Source organism: Quercus suber, unplaced genomic scaffold, assembly GCF_002906115.3.
Source record: "Quercus suber isolate HL8 unplaced genomic scaffold, Cork oak 2.0 scaffold_698, whole genome shotgun sequence".
Taxonomy (NCBI): domain Eukaryota; kingdom Viridiplantae; phylum Streptophyta; class Magnoliopsida; order Fagales; family Fagaceae; genus Quercus; species Quercus suber.
The window spans coordinates 217,681-243,492 of NW_027070139.1; the positions used below are offsets into that span (position 1 = coordinate 217,681).

At 33.9% G+C, this 25,812-nt stretch overlaps 2 protein-coding genes across 4 annotated transcripts; one reads left to right on the top strand and one right to left on the bottom strand.

Moving 5' to 3' along the window:
- Nucleotides 1-7,959: 7,959 nt before the first annotated feature.
- On the bottom strand, nucleotides 7,960-23,953 carry LOC112038682 (subtilisin-like protease SBT3.18). Of its 3 annotated transcripts, XM_024071519.2 has the most exons (10): nucleotides 13,844-14,248; nucleotides 13,652-13,743; nucleotides 13,443-13,540; nucleotides 13,139-13,291; nucleotides 11,943-12,631; nucleotides 11,055-11,122; nucleotides 10,485-10,736; nucleotides 10,186-10,300; nucleotides 9,625-9,838; nucleotides 7,960-8,715 (listed from the first exon to the last, which is right to left on the bottom strand). In XM_024071519.2, the coding sequence occupies exons 1-10, from the start codon at nucleotides 13,922-13,924 to the stop codon at nucleotides 8,111-8,113; spliced, it is 2,367 nt and encodes a 788-aa protein (XP_023927287.1). In that variant the 5' UTR covers nucleotides 13,925-14,248; the 3' UTR covers nucleotides 7,960-8,110. The 3 variants fall into 3 exon arrangements, with proteins under 3 accessions (XP_023927287.1, XP_065622364.1, XP_065622363.1); XM_065766292.1 differs by lacking the exons at nucleotides 13,139-13,291; nucleotides 13,443-13,540; nucleotides 13,652-13,743; nucleotides 13,844-14,248 and adding exons at nucleotides 21,554-21,708; nucleotides 23,047-23,111; nucleotides 23,720-23,953 and having other exon boundaries at nucleotides 7,962-8,715; XM_065766291.1 differs by lacking the exons at nucleotides 13,139-13,291; nucleotides 13,443-13,540; nucleotides 13,652-13,743; nucleotides 13,844-14,248 and adding exons at nucleotides 21,554-21,708; nucleotides 23,047-23,218 and having other exon boundaries at nucleotides 7,962-8,715.
- Nucleotides 18,549-22,818, top strand: LOC112038666 (probable serine/threonine-protein kinase PBL16). Its single transcript, XM_024071500.2, has 6 exons — nucleotides 18,549-19,125; nucleotides 19,941-20,236; nucleotides 20,359-20,494; nucleotides 21,137-21,273; nucleotides 21,867-21,990; nucleotides 22,211-22,818. The coding sequence occupies exons 1-6, from the start codon at nucleotides 19,062-19,064 to the stop codon at nucleotides 22,597-22,599; spliced, it is 1,146 nt and encodes a 381-aa protein (XP_023927268.1). The 5' UTR covers nucleotides 18,549-19,061; the 3' UTR covers nucleotides 22,600-22,818.
- Nucleotides 23,954-25,812: the final 1,859 nt, after the last annotated feature.

Below are 25,812 nucleotides of genomic sequence, written 5' to 3' on the forward strand. Positions count from 1 at the left end.
ACACTAAATAGTGTAACAAAATAAATAAATAAAACCTACATCAAATACCACCTAATGAACTGAGGTGTCAAACCCTCTTGTACATCTCACTTTTCCCTTGTAAGAGATCCTCAAAGTCTATAATTCATCCTTTTAGAGATTCTTCTTGTAACTTTGCCAGGATGTTCTATTCGAGGCCAAGAATATAGGAGTAGTAATCTCCTCCATATATCAGTAATGTTAGGGACACACGCTTTCTAACACCCAAATCTATACACGTCTTATTTGTCAACTATTGATTGGATTTTAGCTTTTTCAAATATATGTGGTGGATCTATATGAAAATGTTGAAATTATTGACACATAGGTAGGGTGTGAAAAATAGTGTCCCGTGCATATGCATATCAAATTAGTTAAACCCCCCTCAATATATATTGGCATGAACTTTGGGGACTAAAAAATGGACCTACACTTGCTCTTAATGTTGGAATCCCAATAATTCACATGGATTTGGATACCTTTGAAGATATCAATCTATTTAAGAACTCACAATAAGGCTGCATTTGAATTGGTGGTAAACAATTTCAGAAAATTATTTTCCACATTTTCCACGTGTTTGGCAATTACGAAAAATAGAATTTTCTGGAAAATCACTTCCTATTTTCCCTTAGACAACGGAAATGGTTTTCAGTTCCTATGTTCACTTCAAAGTATTTCCGGAAAAAGAGAGAGAGAGAGGAAGAAAAGGAGAGAGCCCAGATCGCGGTGCGACTTCGTCGACGAACCCATCATTGATAGCCATGATCGCCACGAACCCATCGTCACGATCGCCACGAAACCCACGATCGCCACGCAAAGAGAGAGCCCAGATCGCCACGAACCCATTGTCGATCATAGATCGCCACGATCGTCGATCATCTATAGCTGGTGCGACTCGCGAACCCACGACTCGCGAACCCAGAACCCACAATCGCACTTCCAGAACCCAGAACCCATCGTTGATCGCCATGAACCCATCTTCGATCGTCAATCGCCATGAACCCATCGTCGATCATCGATCGCCATGATCGTTGGTCGTCAATTGTCGATCGCCGGTGCGACTCGCGAACCCAGAACCCACGATCTAACCGACTTTGATTTTTTTTTTCTTTGGTTTTGTTTCTGCTTTTGATCACCAGAGTTTGCTGTGATTTTGAAATTTTTTGTAATAAAATTTTATTGGATGCTGAGAAAATAGCTGAGAAAATGTGAAAAATGTGTAGGAAAATAGCATTTTCAGAATAGAACCAAACACATAAAAATAATTTCTACAACAATTTTCATTATGCAACCAAACACTTAAAAATATTTTCCTTTCTGAAAAATAGCATTTCTGGAAAATATTTTACGGGAACCAAACACAGCCTAAACTAATAAATTGCTAATTGCTTTTGTCTATGAATGTAGGAAGTTACTGCCCATGTTTCCCAAAGCATCATTGAGCATTTGCATAGAAAATGGAACAAACATGCAAACGCCTTGGTGAAGAAAGGATGCTACCAAAAGGTGGGTTTTTGACATTTTGTTAGAGCATTTGCGAATGTAGGTATATAATAGAAAAATGTGTTAAATTTACACATTTTAACCTCAAAATCATTTACATCAATCAAGTTAAACTCGTGTAAATTTGCAAAAAATGCTATAGTAACCATGTAAATATACATGATTTATGTAGCTTTGTATATCATTATTTTAATTGTTTTTCTCTCTCACCTCTTGTCTCATCAAATTCCTCTCTCTCTATCTGAAGATAATAATGAAGAGTGATTATTTAAATAAAATATAATGTAGAATAGATAATCTGATGTGAATGTTTTTGAAAAGTAATTGTGTAAAATAAAAAATTTAGGTTTTTATGCTAAAATTGACAGAAAGTTTTGCATGAATTGATACAAATACTCTTACGAATGAGATCTCCTCTCAAGTGAATCTATTACCTCTTGTAATTTTGATTTTATGACTTTTTCATGTTGGTTAACATACTATCAGAAATAAAATTCACAATCATAACAAACTCTTCTAATTATAGCTTCTCTTTGCGCCCCTTTTTCTCTCTGCGTATTAGTCGTTGACTAATTTTTGACCAATAGTGACATTTTTTTCTACATGACATTTTTTTTCTTCTCTAATTAGTTGCTTTCATGATTAATTTTCCAAGTGGATTCCGAATTTATTGTCTATTTTTCCATTTAGGGTATAAAAAAGCCTTCCCACTTAGGGTATGTCTTCTTTAAGGAAAATTTTTGTTCATACAATTATTTGAAATGATTAAGAATAGTTTTTCTCACTAGTAGTTAAATCAAATAAGGATATACAGTCACTCAATTCTATTTGAAAAATGGCGAATAAAAATAACTGACAAGACACTGTTATACACTTATACTATATTGTCATTTTTTAGGGAACATTTTAAAAGCAAAAGGTAGGGAAAAACATAATAGACCACAAAAATAATTTGACACATTTCAAATGAGAAGGAAATGACTTTTATCTTTTGCAGGCTATGCTGCAAATCAGGAAACAAGCCATCCTACAGTCCACCACGTCTTTAGACGATGAAAACAATTTTTGTGCACATGAATTACAGACACTTAGAAATTACATGTGCCACATATTTGGTGCACAAAATCTGATTTGGTAGGTTACTACCTGTCTACCATGAACATTTAGCTGCATTTTGGTCACACTTGTAGGTTGAGGCAGATGACAAGGACTTCACTATACCGAGGAGTGAGGAGAATATCAAAGTAGATAACAGAGCTTTTACTTCCTTCCCCATATTAAAGACAAAGTAAAAGTAGTAGTAATTTTTTACTGTTAAATTATGTAGTTATCCAATCCAGTTATCTAGATTACTTACTTTTTGGTGAATTTAAAACCAACAATTAATCTTTGTTTGTTTTAGTAGAAAACTTATAAAAAAAAATTTGTGAAAAAATTATTCATTTTCTAGAAAATTGACTTGTTTCAATGCAGACTTTTTAAGTTTAAAAATAAGTTAGCCAAGGATTTTAGCATCACCATTTTTATTGTGGAACTTGATTCCTTATCTGTGGTGCACCTCCTAAGCAATTCAACTGCAAATAACTCTTTGGAATCTCCTCTCTAATTGCATTACCCAATTGAATGACTGCCCCGAAGATTGAGCACATCTTTCTGGATGCTAATTGATGTGTGGAAGGCCTTGCAAAGCTTGGAACCTCTCAATCATATACTTATGTTTTATTTGATAACTCATTGCCTGCGGTGAAAAATTTCTTAACTCTAAATAGTAAATATGGAGGGTTAATCCTATTAATAGACTTGGTGCATTATCTTTTTATTATCAAAAAAATTTATTATTTTTGTTGTGTAGCTCTCAAGGAAATAACTAACATCTCTTCCTATTCCAAATAATTATACGAACAAAACTTTCATTCTCAAAACAAAACCCAAGTTGGAAAATATTTTCTATGTTTTGAGCCATTTGGGAGGAGAAAATAAACTTTAAATTTTGAATTTATCCAAAAATTAGAGCAAAAAAAATTATTTTTAAAAAATCAAACAATTAGTTACTCATCAAACACGCATTGAGCGTGCAATAATGCTCTTTTTATTTTATTTTATTTTAATTTTGGTTTAGTATTATAATGTTTAAAAGTGATATATAAATAACTGTCTGTATTTATTTATAAAGAAAGAAGTTAGATAATGTGGAATAATGTTTAAAAATGAAATAGAGAACCATAAGAAATTGAAACACAATAGAACATTTGGATTTATTGATTAGGATAAGAATTGTGATAAGTAAAAAAATTTAAGATTTAAACAAAAGAAATATGATTAACGTTAGTGTGGATAGATCAAGATTTGTGATAACTGTATAGAATTTGGATAACAGAAATTTTAGAATGTTTTAAAGGATTTTTTTTTTTTAAACATAGAAATTTCGGAATAAGAATGAGTAGTTTTTACGTGAGGTAGTGACTTTTTTTTTTTTTTTTAAAGAAGTAATTTTGTATTTTTTTTTATAAAGATAATTGAAATATTTGAATACAAATAGATAACAAATACAAGTAAGAATCAGACATTTGAATACAAATGAGTGGTGAGAATAACAGGTTTTTTTTTTTTCCCTTTTTTTACGTGAGATAGTATTACTCTTTTAAAAATTTGGGAAGAAGTAATTTTGTATTTTTTTTTTAATAAAGATAATTGAAGTATTTGAATTCAAATAGATAACAAATACATATAGGAAAAAGACATTTGAATACAAATGGGTGGTAAGAATAATGATTTTTTTTCCTTTTGTACATGAGATAGTATTACTGTTTTAGCATTTTTTTTTTTTTTGTAGGAAAAAAAATAAACTAAAGGGTATGCTATTTCAGAATTTGTATAAGGGTATTTTAGTACACACAAAATTGAAGACAAAACAAGAAAATTCTCTTATTAATAGTATAGATAATTAATGGTTAATTACTTCCGATTAACGGACGCTCTTACGAAATTTGTTAATAAGTCATTTTAGAAAAAAATTGATATTATCAAGAAAAATATAAAAAACTAAAAAAAAAAAAAAATTACTTTTTCTCATAAATTTTTTTTTTTAAATATTTCCTAAACTAATATTTTTAAAATATTCGTTAACTTTTTCCTTACTTAATTTACGAAGAGAGAGAGGGAAACAGAAAAAAGTTTCAAGTCTAGGAAACATTTGCTGCTCTATATTGTGTTTGTTTTTCGCTGACCACAAAAAATGTTTTAGGTTGAATTGTTTTCTGCCAAACTAGACAGAACAAAATAAGGAAACGGAGCACAAGTTTGTCATCTAGTTATCTACTTGTTCACTTCACTTGCCTAAAATTCTACAAATAATAGAAGTGTAGTCTATTATAAAAAATAAAAAAAAAAATAAAAAAAAAATTCTCATCAAAAATCTTTTTATTTTCTTCTTATTTTTATTCTAGCTTGTTTTATGGGGATTGTTAATTGCCAACAACTTTTTTTAACATATGGTTGATGTAATGAGTGATTTTTGATAAGCTACGATACACCCTTCCTTAGGCTCAAGGCTTATAAGGCAAGTTTTTCAAGAAAAAAAAAAAAAAAAAAGACTTATAAGGCAAGGGTGGGAGGTGTCTCTCCTCGATGTGGGATTGAGCAAATTCGTGTGGGTGGGAGTAAGGGTCGACTATGCCCATCCCAAAATGAACAATACCTGATTGTAACCATCCTAAATTTTTTTAGGCTCAACCTAATTAAATTTTGAAAAACGTTTAGTAATAAACTTGGTTATAGATGCTTCTCAAAAAAAAAAAAAAAAAAAAAAAAAAAAAACTTGGTTATAGACTAAAAGGCTACTATGGGAGGAAACTTAGTCTCGGCCCCAATCAAGTATAGTTCGCTTTGGGATGGGCAGGGTCGACTCTTGCTCCCACTTGCATGAATTTGCTCAATCCCATATCGAGGAGAGACGCCTCTCACCCTTGCCTTATAAGCACTTGGCCTAAGGAAGGGTGTACCGTAGTGTGTGTGATTAATACTTGATTGGAGTCAAGACTAAGTTTCTTCCCACAATGATGTTACAACAAAAATTTATAAAAATTGTCCGATTAATGAGTAATCTTAAGTCATTTGTTAATGAAATATTTTAATACAAATTTCATAAAAAATATTAAAAATTTTCAAAAAAATTAGTTACTTTTTTCTATAGAAAATTTTTAAAAATAATTTTTAAGCCAATGCTTTACAATATCTATCAACTTTTTACTAGTAAAAATATTATAAAATAAATTGTGAATGTTACTCAAAATAAAATAAATTAGTCAACTACGTGAGTAACGCGACTATTGTTTCTATCGCTTCAACATTGAGAGCAACAAATGTTCGGCGGTCCCTCCTATGTGAGGGTCACCCCACACATATTAATTAAAAAAAAAAAAAACTATATTACGGTAACTTTTTGGTAACAGTTTTTTTTTGGTTATTACGTGAAAAACAGTAACCTAATAAGATATTAATTTTAGAGAGAGACAAAAAGAAATTTCAGAAATTTGAAATTTCTCTACGAAGCCTGTCAATTTCAAGTAAAAATTTGGAAGATTATTTCAACTCTGATTTGATGAAAATTGGGTATGTTATTCCTGACAAAAAAAGAGTTTGGTGTTGTTATTCATGATGTTTTTGGTAGCCCTTAGCATTTATTTTGAACCTATTATTCTATAGCGGAAGACCACATTTTTTCTCTTTTCATTATAGGGTTTTTCATGTAAAAATTTGGTGTTTTAATTATGAGTTGTTGGTTGTTGCTGAATTTTTATTTATACTACTTATTGTACTTGACTAATTTATTTGAATGACCCATTGAATTTGCACAAAATAAGGAAAAAAAAAAAAAGACAATTTCATTGCATGTTGTTGCATTAATTGAGTATTTTTTTTTTTCAACCACAAGAGGCATCTACCATTTTGTTCTAGTTTATAACTCAGATGGCTGTAGAAGAAAAGTATCTTTCATCCCCATTTCGGCTTATAATTAACATTGGTACATCATCTATGGTATAGTGGGCACATTTTCAATGTGACATTGCAGTTGCTACTAGAGTTGCGGCAGTTGCCTTTATAGTTTATGATGACAATTCCTTCGTCCAATATAAAACTTGTGGTTGATAGTAAAACACAGACTCTCCTGTTGAGACGAGACCTAATTCAATCCTCATAGATTTCCCGAGATAGTTTTTTTACAATTCTTATAGAAAACAATTTTCAATAACTCGTTGATCCCTATCCCTATTCCCAGCCTAGCCTCTAAGTGTTGATTCCACAAATAGTAAGTTCCAAGCATTTTAATTAAGGTGAATAAGTTCAAAAGGCTGGAGCTTTCACAAGCACAATCCACCAGTTGTATGGAACCCTTTTTTACTAAATGCACTATTGAATGAAGTATTGAAGTAAAGGTTCAATTTCATTCAAAAATGGTTTTGGTCCAATTATTTTATAGTAATTTCTGAAGTTATTTATTTTCCATTTATATGAAACTTCCACTCACATGCAGTGCCGGCTCAAGGCATAGGCAAGTTGGGCCTAGGCCTAAGGCCCCTACCAAAAAACAAATTTTTCCTCAGGAAAAAAAGCCACACTTTCCATAGTTAAAGGCCTAAATTTTTATAAAATTATATATACATATTTTCTAAAGGTTGTACATTTTTTTATTAGTAATGTTAAAGATACTACAAATTTTACTATTGGCTTACAAATTGCCATGTTATTAATCACAAAAAAAATGATATAAACATTTATTAGTTAAATTGATGAAGTTTATCAATGAGAGACAATATCACATTATATTTTGAACATTTTATAGTGCTTTTAATTAGCGCATTTTTCTTTTTTATTTTTATTAAGACTCTCAATGTACGAGACCAATAGAACCTTAACTCAATTGAAACCCTAAAATATTTCAAAAAGATGTTACAAATGTGTTAAATCATCAATTATAGATTAATCTCTCCTAATAGTTCGAGACTTTGATTTTTGTAAAATAATATCCTACAAAGTCATACACCAAATAATATCTATCTCTCTCTCTTAAAATCAAAATATAAAATTAAAAATTAGATTACAATTTTATTTAACTATGCATTGTCTTATATCCAAAATAAAGTATCTTTTTTAATCGCAATATATTTTTATTTCTTTTTATTAATATTTATAGGTTCAACTATGATATTCAATTCTCTATATGAAATTAACATTAATCTAGTTGGTATTATTTATGTATTTAATGTATTAAATTAACCTTAATTTGATTAGTATTAAATAATTTTGTTTAATTAATATTTACATATTAAAGACCCCGCATAAATTTTTCGCCTTAGGCCCCAAATTATGTTGGGCCACCCCTGCTCACATGTATATATCCAGTACCTCGTTTATGTATGTATTACAATTAGCTAGAGCACAATAAGCTTTTTATGAAGGTATACATTTGATTTCCAAGAAGACGAAGCCATGAGACTTCATCATAGTTATTAACATAGATGGCAAAACAGCCAAATGTGTAAACTTTCAAACTTACAGGGCAAAAGCTTCACTTGAGTAACAATTAAGCTTAAATTGTGCTAGCTTGTGTTATGGAATCACCATAATCAACAGTAGTAGTGTTAACCAGTACAACCAATGGACTCCTTACATGATGGAAGCCATCTGACCAAACTATCTCTCCAAAATCATACCTCCCTTGAGACTTCTTCAGTGGTTTGAGAGTCACATAATAGGAGTTCTCTTCATTGAACCATGAGAAGAATAAAATTCTAGGCCATATAACTACCTCAACTCCATTAGGCTTAACAATGTTGGCAAAGTAAATGGCATTCCTGTTTTGTCCCACGTTACGAACTGTCCTTTTGATTGTCATTGTTGATTCTAGATTTGAAACTGTGATTGATGGGTAATTTATGTTTGTGTTGGTTTTATGTACCTTTGGACAGCATGTTTCCAATCCAGCAGCGGGAAGAACAATTTTCTCAATGTCTTCTTGGGTGTAACCCATATTGCAAAGGAAGAGAATGTAATCGCTGGTTTTCATGTCAAAAACTAGCCCGGGATCCATTGCTTTGAAGGGGTCAATGTGACCAGCGCCAATGTCAAAGGGATCAGAAACTTTCATTGATCCACCAGCTAGAATGCTGTCAAAGGTTGTGTCCCTAGTGTAAGCTGTGATAAGGAGCACAAGAAGTAAGAGATTGTGTACTTGTTAGTCAAGATGATTTACAAGTAGAATGTAAAAGCAGAACATATTAGGCATTTTTTTTCTTTGATAGATAGTGCGGGCGAGGAAGGGGGGTTCAAATTACAAATATCAGGCATCACAGAGGATGTCACTACCACTAAATTACAAATATCAGGCATCATAGAGGATGTCACTACCACTAGGCTATAACTAGGACCCAATATTATGCATCTTTTGCCTATCTTTTAGTTTAGAAGATCCATGTTAATACTACCAAATAAGGTGAATTTCTTGTAACGATTATAAAAGAAAGGTATTCTTCATTTCTTTGCCCCCATTTTTTCCACAGGACTAAAGTGCCTTGTGGTGACTCATACTTCCTTTGTGTCACCATCTGATTTCGAAAGCATTCATGTATTGTCATGCTTTCGGTACTCGTCATGGAAGCATCCCCTCCTTTTGCACTGACTAGGAACACATTTGTGTTAGATTTTAGGCTTTTAGCTATAAGCCAATTGAAAGTTGACTGAGAATGTGGGCTTTCCTAGCTAAGATCCCTCTTTCCATGTGGTTGAGTGGAGTACCCTATCAATATAGCCTTATCTTTCAGCTTTAAAGAAAAGTATGAGGACAAGTTAGTTCACATTTTAGTTAGGCCAAATGCTCTTTTTTCCATGGTCCATAGCCTGACAATAACATGCATGACAATGTGGCATAAAAGGTGTTTCTTCTCAAAAGATTAAACTTATTAGCGGGGACCACTTGTTATGATATCCTGATAAATTACTATCTGTCTCAAAAATTTAACTTTGCTAAGAAGTAATAAAGTTGATCTTTTAAGTTTTAACCATTGTTCTAACACTATTCAATGGTTGAAGTCATTTTCTTCTTGCCTGTTGTCATGAGAGCAGATCTAATGGCAGATGGGGACCAGTTTGGATGTGCTGATTTGATAAGGGCCACAGCACCAGACACATGAGGGCATGACATTGATGTTCCTGACTGAAAATTCCACTTCACAGAACGTTTATCACTTGGTGACAATGTTGGTGAAGTATCAGTAGGCCATGCTGCTAGTATATTTACTCCTGGAGCACTTACATCCGGCTATTAACAAAGAAAGAAGAGAATGAAGTTATTGTATGTATACAAAAAAAAAAATTTCTTATTATCTTTGATGATGAAAATACAAATTCACATTTGGTGACCAAATGCACTTGTCATTTTCAAGTTGGATGCACATGCACAAATGCAACATCAAATAGCATTAGTTAGAATTCATTTGCATCCTCATTAATTCATTTTAACATAGTAATATAATATAAATTGGATCCTGAAAACAAGAAGACAAGATCAAGACCCCATAACAACAAATTTAGAAGATGTACTAGAGCTGGGGTTTTATTCAAGGAAATGGAATACTTTTCCAAAATTTCTAAATCGTCACAACATACCTTGAGGATATCGGGTGTAATCGAGCTTGGTCCTCTAGAAGAAAAGGTTGCAACTGTAGGTGCTGGTGTCTTTCCAATTATGGTTTTAGTTGGTTTTATCTGCACTGCAGGGAACCTTCATATATGGTCCAGAATATATGCATGTCAAAAGCCTTTCCCACTATTTGTTATAACATTAATCATTTAGATTTACAGAATATTGAACATGTTTTTTAAATGCTATAGTGGCTATTATCATTTCCAATTACTAGGATTGTGCAGTAAGTACCAAACAACTTCTTTCAATCATGTTCAGTTACCTAGGAGATTGAGCAAGATAGTCTTTAAGTTTACTCCCTTGCTCAATGTTGACAAGAACTGTGGGGATGATTTCAACATAAGGAATCTGCATAGTCATAGGTGCAGCAAAGATCAAGCCCAACCCATTGGCCATCTTCACTGCTGCTACTGCTTCTCCACTTGATTCTGATCCAATGGTGGAGAAGCATAGGACTACCTTGCCTGCAGCTGATTTGTTTAGTGTAGTATTATAATAGTCCCGATCACAAATCCTGGGAAAGTATTGCAACATAGAATAGCAATGTCAGACATGAAAGAAAGATTTTACCATTGTGTGTTTGCAAGAACTCTGCTGTATGCATGCATGCACATAAAGTGTCAGAATATAAGCCCAATGGACTTTGGCCCATAGTGTAGGTTATTTGTACAGCACATATAAGGCAGACCCTTATACTTTATTGCTTACAATTTAATACAGTCTTTCAGACTTTCACAAAAATTAAGAATGAGGTATCCAATAATATTAAGGTAGTTTATATCAAATCAGAGAGAGAGAGAGAGAGAGAGAGAGAGAGAGAGAGGGAGCTAACCCATCTTGAAAATATATGATTGAATCTGCCAATTTTCCTTTAACCTCAGTGGTAATAAAGCTTTCTCCCTGTACAAAAAGGAGTCTACTAGTTAAACTTCCGGCTTATATTCTAAGCATCTGTGAATAAAGACACTACATGCATGCTTGTTGTCATGAGTCATGACCCACCAGTGCTCATAATATATATCACATATCTCCTAATTAAGTCAAGAAGTAACGACCACCACAAATGTCTAAACTTTCATTTCTTAATTATTGGGTTATTATATGTTAAAGAAACATATGTGATTTCAACATGATTGATTGACTGTGACTTGGTTTAAGAATTAGAGAAAAAGGTGACATGCCCAAAGCCAATCAAATTTGATGGATATTTGGTCCCAATGCAGTCTTCGGAAACCTATGAAAATGATGCAGTGAAATTTTATGATGTAACATTAATGTACTTAGCTTTCAAGTTTAGAGTGGAAAATAAAACATTGGTCTTCTAGGGCACCTCTGTCAGTCTGTCCTTGCTTTATCAAGTAATAGGCAAGTGAGATCTTTTGCACCATATATAGAACTAGGCAGAAATGGATACTCTCAATTTCAAATGGATCCATTTTATGGTTCAGATAAAATATTACAAATTTAAAGGTGTATCAAATATCACGTTTAAATGATGTGACACCACAGACATTGTTAGATGTAAGAAATAAATATTAATCATAAAATGGGATCCTATTCCGATGCATGAAAATTATGCATCAGAAAATCAATTCCGGCTGAAATAGGTGCTTTTCATATCTTGTAATATATTACTGAAAAATGTCATGTTACTATATTATATGCATATTTGCTTCTGAAAACAACAAAAAATGATTTCCCTTAGCCAGAAGTTAATTACCATGAGGTCCATCGTAGAGAGAGTATTATCCAGGAGTATCTGGGTTGGAAACATTCGATCAATAGAAGATGCAGCCACTGAAATGGACCATGGTTGAACATTTTGTACTATAGACGGATCAGGCTCATCATTATCATTATTACCTGCTGAGAATACTACAGTAATACCAAGTTGCATGGCATGAAATGAACCTATTGCAGCTTTTGATTCTAAAAAAGGACGTAAAGGTGGACTTTCACCAAATGAAGCTGAGATAACATGGACTCCATCATGAAAAGCATCATCAAAGGCTGCCAATATATCTGCTTCAGAGCACTTGCCTACAAATTTCTTTCCCCAACATATTTTGTACACTGCTAGTCTAGCTCTAGGTGCTCCACCCCTGGCAATGCCCTGACCTAAACCAAAGAAACTTGCATTTTTCACCATGGATCCTACAGCTGTTGAAGCTGTATGTGTACCATGACCAAGAAAGTCCCGAGGTGATCGGTATTCTGGGTTGCCACTCTTACTTAGTGGTCCATAATCATGTTCAAAACCTTTGAGGTAGTAACGGGCACCAATTAGCTTCCGGTTGCAGTCTTTTGCAGGGTCAAACCTTTCACCTTTTACACATTCTCCTTTCCAATTTGGTGGAATTGGCCTCATGCGAGGCCCTTCTTGGAAACTTTCAGATTCAGGCCATATACCTTATCACAAAACAATAAGCATGTACATCAAGTTATATATCAAGAACTTGTGAATCAATGATCAAAATTTATCATTTGTTCTTATTGTTTCATTATAGATCTGCAAGGATTGATCACACGATGACAAGGCCAGATGAATGCATATTGATTTAATACAATTTAAACTCGAATCGAGACACTTTGTGACAAATATAAATGGAATCATTTTGTTAAGCATGATTGCCCATGTCACCAGAAGGCTGATCATCATGCCACCTGTAAATTGAGGTAGAACTTGTATAACATAAAAAACTTAATTGAGTCATACTAAACTCTAAAGATAATGTGAAATTAACCAAATCCTGTTATATGTAGTGAGCAGTATTGCACTAAAACGCATTTAGAATTTGCAATTTGGAAGATCCCAAGTAGTGAACTGCCAGTGAAACTTATTTGGATTGGCAATGAGCTTAGCTTTAAGGCCTTTTCGGCCAAAGATAGAACAAGGTGAGTTACTAATTGGAAAACCTGTATCAAAGACCCCAACGACAATATCATCACCGAAGGCTAGCTGCCATGGAGTCACTTTACTATCCAAGGTAAGGCCTAAAAAGTCCCAACTTCTTGTTGTGTGCAACAGCAGTGTCTTGCTCCTAAACACTGATATCACTCCTTCCATCTCTGCAAATTCCTCTTCTCACGTTAATATTTTTTTGATAATTAAATCTTGCATAAGGTTCTTATTCAACTCTAAAACAAAACAATTAATGATTTCCAGAAAATCTTAAAAGACATAGATGAAGAAGAAAAAACTGAAAGGTTAGCTCATTACTGGCTAAAGAAGTTGCTTGTGTTGAATTGAGCTTTGCTGAAAAGCCTGAGAAGCTATGCTTGTAGCTATAGAGTATGGATTGCTTAGCATCTTCTTCACTAAAGGATAATATATCCAATGAGAGAAGTGATAAATTTGATAATAATTGAGTACATCATGACAAATTCTAAAGAATTAAAACATAGGATTTAGAATATGTAAACAAAAACCTTGCAAATACATTGGAAAGCAGTTGGTGATGGTATTTTGAAGTGAGAGTAGGATCATGAATATGGCTGACTCCTAAATAGACTATATAAACCTGTGAGAAATCAAATAAAAATCAGAAATAAAGATGACATGAGATCATTATTAGAGAAGGGGACAAAAGAAGCTGAAGCACTTTAAGGTAATAAAGTTACATGAGGTGTGGCTGTGGACTGAATAAAATAAAGTGGAAGTGTGAGAGATAGGCCCCAAAAACACTGAAGATAAGTAGCCATTGTCTCTCATGGAAGAACCACATGGTTGGTTGGCATTAAATAGTGTTGTGGTCAGGGCAGACTTATGATTTGCCAGAGCGTGCATTCAAAGTCTTCCAATCTGCAAAAGCACTGACATTCCTTCTTGGGTCCATGATGATATTTTCTCTTTGAAGCTCGTTAAGTTGACAAAGATGAGGACAACCCACCTCCAGCCTTTCCTCACTCTCTCTCCATTTTTTTGCTGGTATATTTGCCAGTATAGTATTGTGCCTAAGGTACAATTACAGCCTAGGACTACCTCAATGAAGTTGCATCATAGCTGCCATGAATACTACAAAGAGAAATGCATGTGACCATCATGCTCAAGACCTTTCAGTCTCCTTTTCCTTGGAAACAATATTAGTTGACTAAAACTGCATTAAAAACTTTTAATACCTTTCACCCTTATTGGCTAAATTAGACTAAGACAATTGCATTACCTTATTGGCTGCTTGAAGCTCATATCTGGCATTTCTTGTGAAACTTAATTAAAGAGAAAGAGAGCACATGAATTTAACAATGCCCTAGGGGGGGGGGGGGGCACTACATGATTTAATCTTTATAATAACTCTATTTATCAAAATAAATTGCAATTGAAAAAACTTGAAGTTAAAATTTAAATCTGGGAGCTAGTGCAAGTGTTCTTTCTCAATTGAGAATACTAATTTAAGTTGCTTTGTACAACTTGGTTTTTACCAAGATTGGTATGACAATATTCAACAGTGTTATTTATAAGTCTGCAACCCTAGTTTTAGGTTCTACTGTTCCTTTAAGCAATTGAATTCTTTAACTAAAGATTGATACTTTAGCCTGGTTAGCATTGATCCATTTTGGTTATAGGCTGCATCTATAAGAAATAATAGTTCACAAACAAGCATAATCACATCTAATAAACAGAGGATTCCTAGTGTTGCCCCAAGCTACATAGTGCTTATCTATTCTTGTTAATTACTATATGAATTAAGATTTATCTTATAATCTACAAATTTATTATGCCCTAAGGAGTACATTTATGTAAGAAAACCATCTTTCAAACATCAAGGATTATATATACGCAATGCTTACTTGTCAACCTACAAAGACAGACTAACTTGATTAAAAAAATGCAATATTAGGCTTAATTAGGAGAATCATTGCATAGCTAAAGCTGTCCTAACACGTTGCGTGAATTGAGTGTAATCGTGTTGCGTAATCAGAAGTTTATAATCAAGGGCCTTAGACTTTCGATACACGTCTAACCCTTCCAAGTTAAATTTCACATCATTGAACCTTCTCAATAAAAATGCATATGAACTTGCTTTGTCAACTGGCATTATATTTCAGTCATAGAAATCTATTATGGCATTTTCATGCATCATAATTTGATTGAAGGAAAGCATTTATCTAGTTTGCTTTGACAAGCAGTAATTTCAAGTACAACTTAAAGATTTATCTCTGTTGGGACAGTTTACAGCTGAATTATTTGGTCCAATTCAATTCACCTTCTAGGACTATAGTACATGATCAAGTAAAATTACTCAGATACATTTTGTAATTGTAACAATTTCAAGTGTGCACATCATGTATGAATATGGCATTAGAAAATAAGAGGCATACTAATAAATGTACCTATTAGCAAAATAGAGAAGATTAACTGTTCGATTATATGAGAGCCAACACATATATTATTCTTCTTTGTTGTTTGAAGTTTATATAAGGATAAGAAATCTTAAGACACATGACAATAGGGTGAACCCACTAATTATCCTGTTTGTCAAGATTTTGTTACTTTCTAACTGGAATCAAATAAAATAGTGTCTGCTAAGCAAGCTTAGAATTTTATAAATATAGTTCAGATTGCAATGGGCTATTAGGTAAAACTAATGAAATGATGCTGTAGGAAAACAGTATCATCTGCTATGTAGGATGGCTAGAATAGGGTTACTTTCGAAGGTTACCTGTGAAGCATCTTACCTCTAGCAGGTTCTTATAGATTAGCATTTTCACTGAAAAGATTACAGGCACAGGATTGTGATCATTTGAATTCTTTTGTGCCAGGAAGTGTGTTCTTAGAGAGGTCTATGATCTAAAGGCATTGTGCCTGCAAATGAAGTATCCGAAATCCCACCGTTTGTGTTGTCTGATAGCATACAGAAACTGGCCTAGTACCCTTAGTTGCATGGCTTTTAGGAATTCAACTAACGACTCACGGAAAATTATAGTAAATGACCATTTGGTCCCAGTTCAAGCTTGATGATTACTGAGGAAAAATTTGCATGCCGTTTTCTTAGCAGAAGTGGGACCAAAGTCTCATTGAAGCATTCAATTAAGCAATGGTAGTTACTAGATGCAGGTAACATGTAAGTCATTGATTTTACATATAGGCACTTTATTGATAAAAAGTGCTTTACAATTGAAATCTATGGTCACAATATACCACACCATGTTAATTATCACTTAAGTTAACATTAACACTATAACAGTTATATTAGATTATGATAAACAATATATATGTACATAATTCTCCAATTATCTGCATAAATGGTCATTATATAAGCCATTATTATCAAGACATTGAGTGTGGATGTGGGCGTGTGAATGTGTTAGAGAGAGAGAGAGAGAGAGAGAGAGAGGAGGATTTCCCAAAAAAAAGTGGTGGTTAGTGAACTTTTTTCCACTCATGTCAAACCGTGTGGTCATCTCCAGGGATTTCTAGAGATAACAAGACAAGGAGGGGAGACCACTGGACCCCCCAGTCATCACTAACATATTCCCTTTCACTTAGAATTCTTCCTCTGTTAAGTGATTCTGAAGTACTTTCAGAAGAATGAGAATATCAAGCTCAGAGATAAGGTGGGACATTGAACTAATGTGTCCACTAATTTCCAGGCTGCTTTAGTGTTTTAAGTAACATACAACTAGTAGATAAAGAGAGAGAGAAAGAGAGTAACTTTTCTCTCATTAGAAGAATAATTAAAGGAAAAAAAAAAAAAAAACATAATCAGGACAAACATGGTAAACATGAGTGTTATTAACTTTACTGACCATGGGATGGGACATAAGTATACTTTAAATTACCTACCGATGAGTAATAAGCAAGCTATTCTAATCTAGTTGCAAGCACAACTTGAGTGATTTTTCATACATCATGTTAGACAATGGTTATTACCCTGACCATATTTGCCTTGTCATTTCTGTCAAAAAGTCGTTATATATGAGTCATATATGTAATCGACATGTAGATTAATATCATCCTTACACTAGGCATGTTTTGATCAAAAGAACAACCTGGAATCCAACCAATTTTAGCTTTTATACAGTCAAAATGATATTGCCTAGCACTAAATTCTGTATCCCAATATTTTCTTTTCAACACAAATCAATAACCAATGAAGAGCACTGATTACACATTAAGATGGTGACTCTTTGGCTCCTTCCAGGTGCTAAACATTTCTTACTGATTGCAAAGGTTGCTGATATAAAGTTTTTATAAGTTCCGAAAAACATCACATCCTTTCCATCAAATCTAACAATAAAAAATAGGCACATCTTGACTTTTTACATTTAAGCACTATCTTACAAAAATGAGCTGAATGTGTTTGTGTCTGCATTTCTTTGTCCTTCATTATTTATCTTCCCAAATTTATTTGGTGAAGAGGGATGTTAAATATGGGTAAAAACCGACATAAAGGTAACGAACACTTTGAGCTCTTTAGCTTCATTAATTTTCTTTTGCTTTAGCTAACAACTGTGCAGGACCAAATGTCAAAAGTTGCAAGCTTAACTTCTGCTTCAGAATAGGTTTAGATGAGGATCAATAAAAAAATAGCATGATTGTTTAGCACATAATCATCGTACACAGGACAGCACACACTGCACTGACAACTCAGCATTAAGCACTACTCTAAGTTGACAAGTTCCTCCCCATTATAGTTTGTAGGCCATTTTACTTTTTTAGACAAACTTTATGTTCAACTGTTTTTGGTTCTTGAGAGCATATAATTACTTGCCAAATGAAATGACTTTTGGAAAATATAAAATAAGTACAATTCATTAAGGCTATTTGACTAGTGGAGTGAATCGATTCAGTGAATTATTTCATGCTTATCTCTTTCCTAGTTTCTTCCTAGTTCATTAATGTCCATCAGTACTAATAGGCCACAATTTGCGACTCATATTGCCTAAAGACTAAAGAGCAAAGTATGATAAAATAATCACACGCTACAACATGCTATGCATGTGTGTCACTCACATCAGTAATTCAAAATTTTCTATAGCAGTTGCAATGTGATCCTACCAGATTGATTTTTCTGCAATAGTAAGCGAATTCTCAGCTATTGTATGCCCCCGTAATCAATCGTATAAACATTTACAGATTAAAGGCCATGACGGCAAGATCACGATGTGTATGTGTGTGCATGTTTCTTTTGCTAAGTAGATTCACAATATACAATTATATAACATATTGATTGTGGGAGAATTAAATAATTCACCCACTATATTATTCCAAATGTGTAATATGCACACACAAATATCTACTAAGGTAGTACTATACATAATTCAAATAATAAATTGTTAGGTAAGGTAGTTGCAAGTTTCCCTCAATTTTTTTTAATAGTAAAAGATAAAAACAAGTTTCCCTCAATTGGGGGAACTACACACCGTGATGTGAATGCGTGGGGCAAAACAAAGAACGATGGGCACAGAAGGAAAAGAATGAGATCATGTTGGAGAGTGATGAAAAAGATTGGTGGGGATTAGAATGCACTTACATGCGCACTGAGAAGAAAGCACACAAAGGCACAATTTGAATCAAAACAAAATCCCCTGACTCTGTGGGCCCATTTCCACCATAGCCAGGAACGAGCACCCACCTCAACACTCACCACATCATTGCCATCAAGAATTTTCTTGCACTCTTTCTTGCTTTCATCAACAATTGCACCCACAACACAATTCTTACCTACAATATTTCTCATTTTCCAGAAAAATCCATCACTTAAAACAGAGTGTTTCTTTGTTTTTTTCTCTCTTAATTTGGGTCTAAATCTTCTTTCTAAAAGAGTAATATAACTTTTCTTTGGTAATGGGAGGTTGGTGAGTAAGTGGGTCTTGGTCTGTTTCTGGATTTAGTGTGATGGGGAATTGCTGGTGTGGGTGGGAACCCTCTGTTTACAGAGTCTCATCCAATGCAAAGTCAGGTTGGTTTTTCAATGAAGTTTTTATTTTTTTAACTGTTTGGGTTGATTTTATGTCATGTTATTTTTTATTTTACATGATTTCACAGATGGGTTTCTGTTTTTTCTCTTTATTTCAATGAAATTAGTTATGTTAGAGTTCAACTTGGATTTGAGTATTCATACTCTGTTTTTCCTCTGTTTGCTACACTTCTCTGTGTTTGATTTTTTTTTTTTGTATGAGTGATAAATTTATGCAAATTTTCTTCCTTGGCTGATCTATGTTATCCCATGAAATATTCTCAAAAAAAAAAAAAAAAAAAAAGATATCCAATGAAATCAGGGATTAAGGTTTGCATATTCAAGAATGTTATGTTTGCCAAAATAATTAACAAGACTCAATTCATGCTCTGTTTGCTCCTTTTCCTTTTGTGTTAGTTCTTTTTCTTAATACTGTAGTTGGTGAATTATTGGGTACTTAGCTAGATTTTATTGTAGTTAGAATCCTGATTTTAAGTGTTCCTGCACTCTTTTAGCATTGTAATCAAGACAGAATCTTTTTTTTTCTTATAACATTCTCTCCTAGTGTGCCTTTTACATCTTCATATGTTATATCAAGTTTGAACTGGGAATATCTTTGAAGAACTTTTGAACGTAGGATATTAAATTAGTTCGGAAAGATAACCTCTTTACGTGTGAATACATCACCAATTATGCCGTTGCACTGTACTGAGAATTTTATATACATATTTTTCTTTCTCTTTAAGGCTTTGTCATGAAAGTTGAATAGATTGAATTTTACACCTGGAGGATGTGTATAATGCCCTCTCATCTTGCAGAACAAAGCCCATCAGTGAGAGAGTGGAAGGAGGATAGTAAGTTACCATCAAATCCAGAAGAAGTAGAAGACCTACGCCGTGATTCAGCAACAAATCCATTGATTGCATTCACCTTTAATGAACTAAAGATAATCACAGGAAACTTTAGGCACGACCGAGTGTTAGGAGGAGGAGGATTTGGAAGTGTTTATAAAGGGTTTATTTCTGAGGATCTAAGAGAAGGGCTTCCTCCCATTCCTGTAGCTGTCAAGGTCCATGATGGTGACAATAGTCATCAAGGCCACAGAGAATGGCTGGTGATCTCTATGTTCTTTATTGTTTCGTTCTTTCAAATTTATGGTGCTATATATATACCTGCACTCTTCTTTCAAATTTAGCAACTTATATTAGGTTGATGAAGCGCTTTGTGGGTTTCTAGGCAGAAGTCATATTTTTGGGGCAGCTTTCTCATCCAAATTTGGTAAAATTGATTGGATATTGCTGTGAAGACCAACAGCGGGTACTAATATATGAGTATATGGCTCGGGGAAGTGTGGAAAACAATCTCTTTTCAAGTAAGAATTTCCTATTGCTTCTTGCGTTCCTTTCCAATACCCTTTTTAATGATGTTTCGTGAAAGTCGAAGCTATAAATGATAATAGTTTAGGACCCTGGGTTGCCATCTTAAGATGTTGGTTTCATATGTGTTAAGGATGCACCGTTGGTGTAAAGCAGTTGGGAAGGTCAAAGGTGGTACAATGATGTCTAACAGCCTTTATCAGATGTTATTTGCAAGAAGAGGAGGTGCTAAAATTTAGTGAGATGCTACTATACCCCTAGTGAAAGGTATTTTACAGGCTTAGGTCTAATTTCTCTTAGGAAAAAGTAAGAGTGGCAGGTTATTTAAGAAGAACCTATTAGCTGTGAATTTCTTGTTAAATATAACTAACCTGTTTTAAGATTTGCACTTGGGTGAGGCAGGCCTATTGTTAGTTTTCACTAAGGTGATTGAACTTTGAAGAATTAAGTCCAATTTATCTTTAGTGATAGAGGCAAAAAACTGATTGGGAAGTTGTTTTTATACAATGTCTATAATTTCTGAACTTGTTATTGTTAAATCTAGTGAATTTTCTTTTTAAAGGTTTGTTGGTGGCATGGGAGGCCTATTGTTTAGTTTTCTATGATATTTAATGTAAATAATTACTCTTTTTCTGCAGGAGTGTTGCTTCCTTTGCCATGGTCCATTAGAATGAAAATTGCATTTGGTGCTGCAAAAGGACTTGCCTTTCTCCACGAAGCTGAGAAACCTGTCATCTATCGTGATTTTAAGACATCTAATATTCTGTTAGACTTGGTTAGTATACAGAATCTCTATTCGTCTCCTTTGGAAATAAATCAAGTGATTTATTTGGTCTTCCTCCTTTTCTTTTACTATCAAAAAAGTTGTAGAAAAAGGAGAGTGTTCATTTATGTTGGATGAAGGCTTGTGTAGATGGTAATGATAAAATTCAATACATCTATAAGTAAAACATTAAGAATTAAATCGGCAAGTACTATGTGGAACATTCTTTATTAAAAAAATAAGTACTACCATGGGGAAACTATCAAACTCCAAAAAAAATTGTTTCACATACCCATTGAGGTCAGCATAACATGGATTATGCGCTCCAAGGTCAATTGATAAGCAATGAGGTGGTATTTTCACGATCCACTTTTCCACTTGCCAAATGCCAACTGCAATCTCAGTTATGGATTGGTCTGCACTTGGAAATTCAGCCTGGATCCTGAACTGAAAACAATTTCTCTACATAGTCATATAAATTCATGCATAATATGGCGTCTAACTGATCTATTCTAATGCAATAAAGGTGCTATTATGTCAAGTTATAGTCAAATCAGTAGCTTTAATTTGCAACTATGGTTTTTGTATACATGTTTCACAAACAGGACTACAATGCAAAGCTCTCTGACTTTGGCCTTGCAAAAGATGGACCAGTGGGAGACAAGTCTCATGTTTCTACTCGCATAATGGGAACATACGGATATGCTGCACCTGAGTATATTATGACGGGTAAGTTATCTTTCTGACTAGAATTTCGTAGCACATATCTGTTAAGCACCCTTCTGTATTATGAGGTTTCTGGAAAACACATGAAAGTTTGTGTTATTCAACTAAGCATATGAAATGGACTAGGCCATTAGACATCATTTGAGGGTTTCTTAAGACTTAGAAATTGGTTTCTCTAGTTAATTCCAAATTGACATGCATATTCATCTTTTCTTCTGAGCAGGCCATCTAACTCCTAGAAGTGATGTTTATAGTTATGGTGTTGTTCTTCTTGAACTTCTGACTGGAAGAAAGTCTTTAGACAAGTCACGACCAGCACGAGAGCAGAACCTAACGGATTGGGCTCTACCATTGCTTAAAGAGAAGAAAAAATTGCTCAATATCATTGATCCAAGACTAGAAGGAGATTATCCTATCAAAGGAGTTAACAAGGCTGCCATGCTAGCTTATCATTGCTTAAACCGGAATCCAAAGGCAAGGCCTCTAATGAGAGATATAGTGGACTCCTTGGAGCCTCTACAGGTTTCTACTGAGGTTTCAACTGAAAAAACTATGCCTACTGTAATTATTGAGGTTCCAAATGCTGAGTTAAAAAGAAAAGAAGATGCATAGAGTAACTAAATTGATCCTGGTTTTTCTCATATAAGCATCTCCAGTTTAAAGGGATAGTTTTTGTATTAGGTAGCTTCTTTTTAATGTGGGTTTGGTAGGAAAATTTTATGCTTGGTTATTTTTTTCCTTTGGCTATAACATGTTGGTTGCAGTTACTAGCAATTGGATTATTTTAACAGTAAGTAAATATTAATCTAAACAGATATATGCTTTGTATTATATCATCTTGCACCAGGATTTCTTGTGCTGGCTTTTAGTTTGCTTTTGGAAAACAAACTATTATCAGACATAAACTATTAACAAAGGTGAAACCTAAGACAATCTTTTTGCTTTTCCCCCCCCGGGCAATTTTAAAAACTTTATCAAAAGAGAAAGCACAGAAAGCTATTAATATACAAAGGCATAAAGTCCGCAGCTCATATATACATACATAAGTTTACTACCAACCTTGGTTTCTTTATTCCTAGTTGAGCTCCACAAGATGTCAAGGATACCTCAATAATTCACCTACACTATTTTTTGAAAGTGAACGAAAGAAATTAGTGGATGATGTGTACGTGTTGATCCGTACCCATCTTCATGAGGAGAGAATATCTCATGAGACCATCCTTTCGCAGTAGGTGAGCTTCATAAGAATTGTAAGAGAGAGGTCTGATGAGACCTTCTCTTAAAGATACTTTTTCCACATTCAAACTTCATCTCACATCACTACACAGTGAGTGAGGATGTGAGGATATGAGTTTATGTGCTAAACATAGAATAAAAACTAGAATACACTCTCATGACACTTGCTATTATGGTCTAATACCAGTGAACTTTTTTCCACTTTTGAAATAAGTTTGTATATGGTCGGTCTCATGACATTAAAAATTTTTGTATCTTTAATAATCAACTTTTACTTTATAAGATTCTCACCCAAAAAAACACTTACTTTTAGAAGCACTAATCAAAATTGAGAAATTTTTTATCATTAAAGATACAAAAATTCTCACAGCCATTGAAATAGTATGCTATAAATAGTGCTATTAAAAATAACGTCAGTAATGAATGGTGGGTCTCATGAAAGTGATGTCGCTCCAATTACGAACTCAACAGTTGTAAAAAGTTTCGTGGCTCTTACCTTTTAACATGTTTGAATAATTGCATTCTCGAGGATGTGTGCCTCCTTCCTCCTTAATTCATTGCCAGCATCCATTTCCAGGCGCAGTTTCTTATTCTCTCTTTACTAACATGGAATCTGCCATTCAGATTTGATTTGCCAACAACATAATTTTGTCTCCATGGCATACGAATATTCAGTGGAATGCCTTTCATGCCCTCTAACAAGATTGCATCAGTGGTACCAAAATTTTAGCAATTTGGCACCACAAAAAATAACTTTATCTATTTTACTACCTCACTTTATAAAACAACTAACATTAGTAATTTTATTTTAGAATTCAACACAATAAAATAGTATAAACAATACTGTGGGGCCAGAAAATCGGGTAGCCTTGGCCCACTCCAAGCCAGGCCCAAATGGCCCACACCGAGGATGCATGATGGGTCCGAGGATGACCCTGTCCTCGGGCGTCCGAGACCTCGGAAAAACACGAGGACCACCCTACCACAGGACTCCTGGAATATCCGAGGAGGAGAGGGCCCAGTGCCACGCGTTGGCAACAGAAGTACGGAGAAGGGGCAAGCCCTGGGCGAGCTGTCACCTCGGCATTGAATACGCTCACCTAACCCTTCTGGCCGCATTAATGGGGATGTAACCCCTTGGCAGGGCAACATCGATCAGGGTGAACCACCTGAGCACGGATATGACCTCTGACGGGACAGACGGTCAGAAGGGAGGCCAATAGATGATCAACAGGAGGAGGAAAAGTGGGATATATAAGAAAGGAGAGCAAAGTGTAAAAAGGGGAGGAGTTTTTGGAGGGGATTTTTTGGGGGAGGAAAAATCTCCTCGGCCATGGTCCGAGGAGCATCCCCCAGCTGTAAATTGGTCTTTGAATCTTTCAATAAAAGAAAAGTAGTTTATGCTTCATGAACGCCGGTGAGCGCCTAAACCTTCAACCCACTCTCTACAAATTCATTGTTCAGGGTTCGTTAGGCCTGGGGGGAACACATATCTTTTGGGCTACAAAAACTGACCCTACAAATACAAAAAAAAAAATCTACTACAATAAACAACAACTAGGGCCGGCTCAACAACTTTGGGGGCCTTAGGCGAAAATTTTAAGTGAAGCATTTTTATATTTAAATATTAATTAAATAATATTTATTGATTTTTTTATTTTTTATTTAAAATCTATTGATCCTTTTTGAGATTCAATTTGTTTTTCGATTTTTCTCTTCTTCTTTTTTTTTTTTTGAAGTTTTTCATATCCAGATTAATTTTTTCTAGTAAACATTTATAATGAGCAAATATTTATAAATAAATAAAACACAATTTATAATTAAAAATTATAATTTAACTAAAAATAAAATTTAAAGTATAATAGAACCTGGTTATTGCAACTTTTTTAACGTTGTGGCCACTTTATTCATTAAAGTTTAAACCTATAGTCCTGCTCAAATAAAAATTAATTTATTAATTGGTTCAAAAAATTAGTATCATTATAATACAAATGGGCTGATATGATATACATCAAATTATCGCTTGGTGTGATAAAAATAAACTATGCGTGTACAGGTGTTTTTTATACATTGGGTGGGTTTAAGAATGTTTTGTTAATAAAACTTAAAATCCAAAAAATCTTGAAGCTTTAAGTGTTTAGTACTATTATTTAAACAATAGTTTTCAATATTTAAACAATATTACACGTATTTCCACATATTTTTTCACTCACATATATTTTCACAAAACAACAATAACATTACTAGAAATCTCTTACCAAACAGGCAAATGCTAAAACTCATCTGATTAATAGGTGGTTAGTGTCTTTAATGATAGTGTGTGGGCCGCGTGGGATGTGGCTATGATGTGCTATAGTGATATTTGCTATGTGCAGTATGTAGTGGAATAATCTGTTATGTCGGCTATGTAGTGCAGATTATTATTTCCATAAAACAACAATAACATTACTAGAAATCTCTTACCAAACAGGCAAATGCTAAAACTCATCTGATCAATAGGTGGTTAGTGTCTTTAATGATAGCGTGTCGGCCATGTGGGATGTGGCTATGGTATACTATAGTGATATTTGCTATGTGCAGTGTGTAGTG

Bases quoted from the DNA above. Each gene is read 5' to 3' on its own strand.
- LOC112038682 (XM_024071519.2), bottom strand. From the start codon at position 13,924: ATGGCTACTTATCTTCAGTGTTTTTGGGGCCTATCTCTCACACTTCCA. The intron at 13,744-13,843 runs GTAACTTTATTA...GATTTCTCACAG, and splicing joins AGTCCACAGCCACACCTCAT to GTTTATATAGTCTATTTAGG. The intron at 10,301-10,484 runs GTAACTGAACAT...CCATATATGAAG, and splicing joins TATCTTGCTCAATCTCCTAG to GTTCCCTGCAGTGCAGATAA.
- LOC112038666 (XM_024071500.2), top strand. From the start codon at position 19,062: ATGGGGAATTGCTGGTGTGGGTGGGAACCCTCTGTTTACAGAGTCTCA. The intron at 19,126-19,940 runs GTTGGTTTTTCA...CTCATCTTGCAG, and splicing joins CTCATCCAATGCAAAGTCAG to AACAAAGCCCATCAGTGAGA. The intron at 21,274-21,866 runs GTTAGTATACAG...TTTCACAAACAG, and splicing joins CTAATATTCTGTTAGACTTG to GACTACAATGCAAAGCTCTC.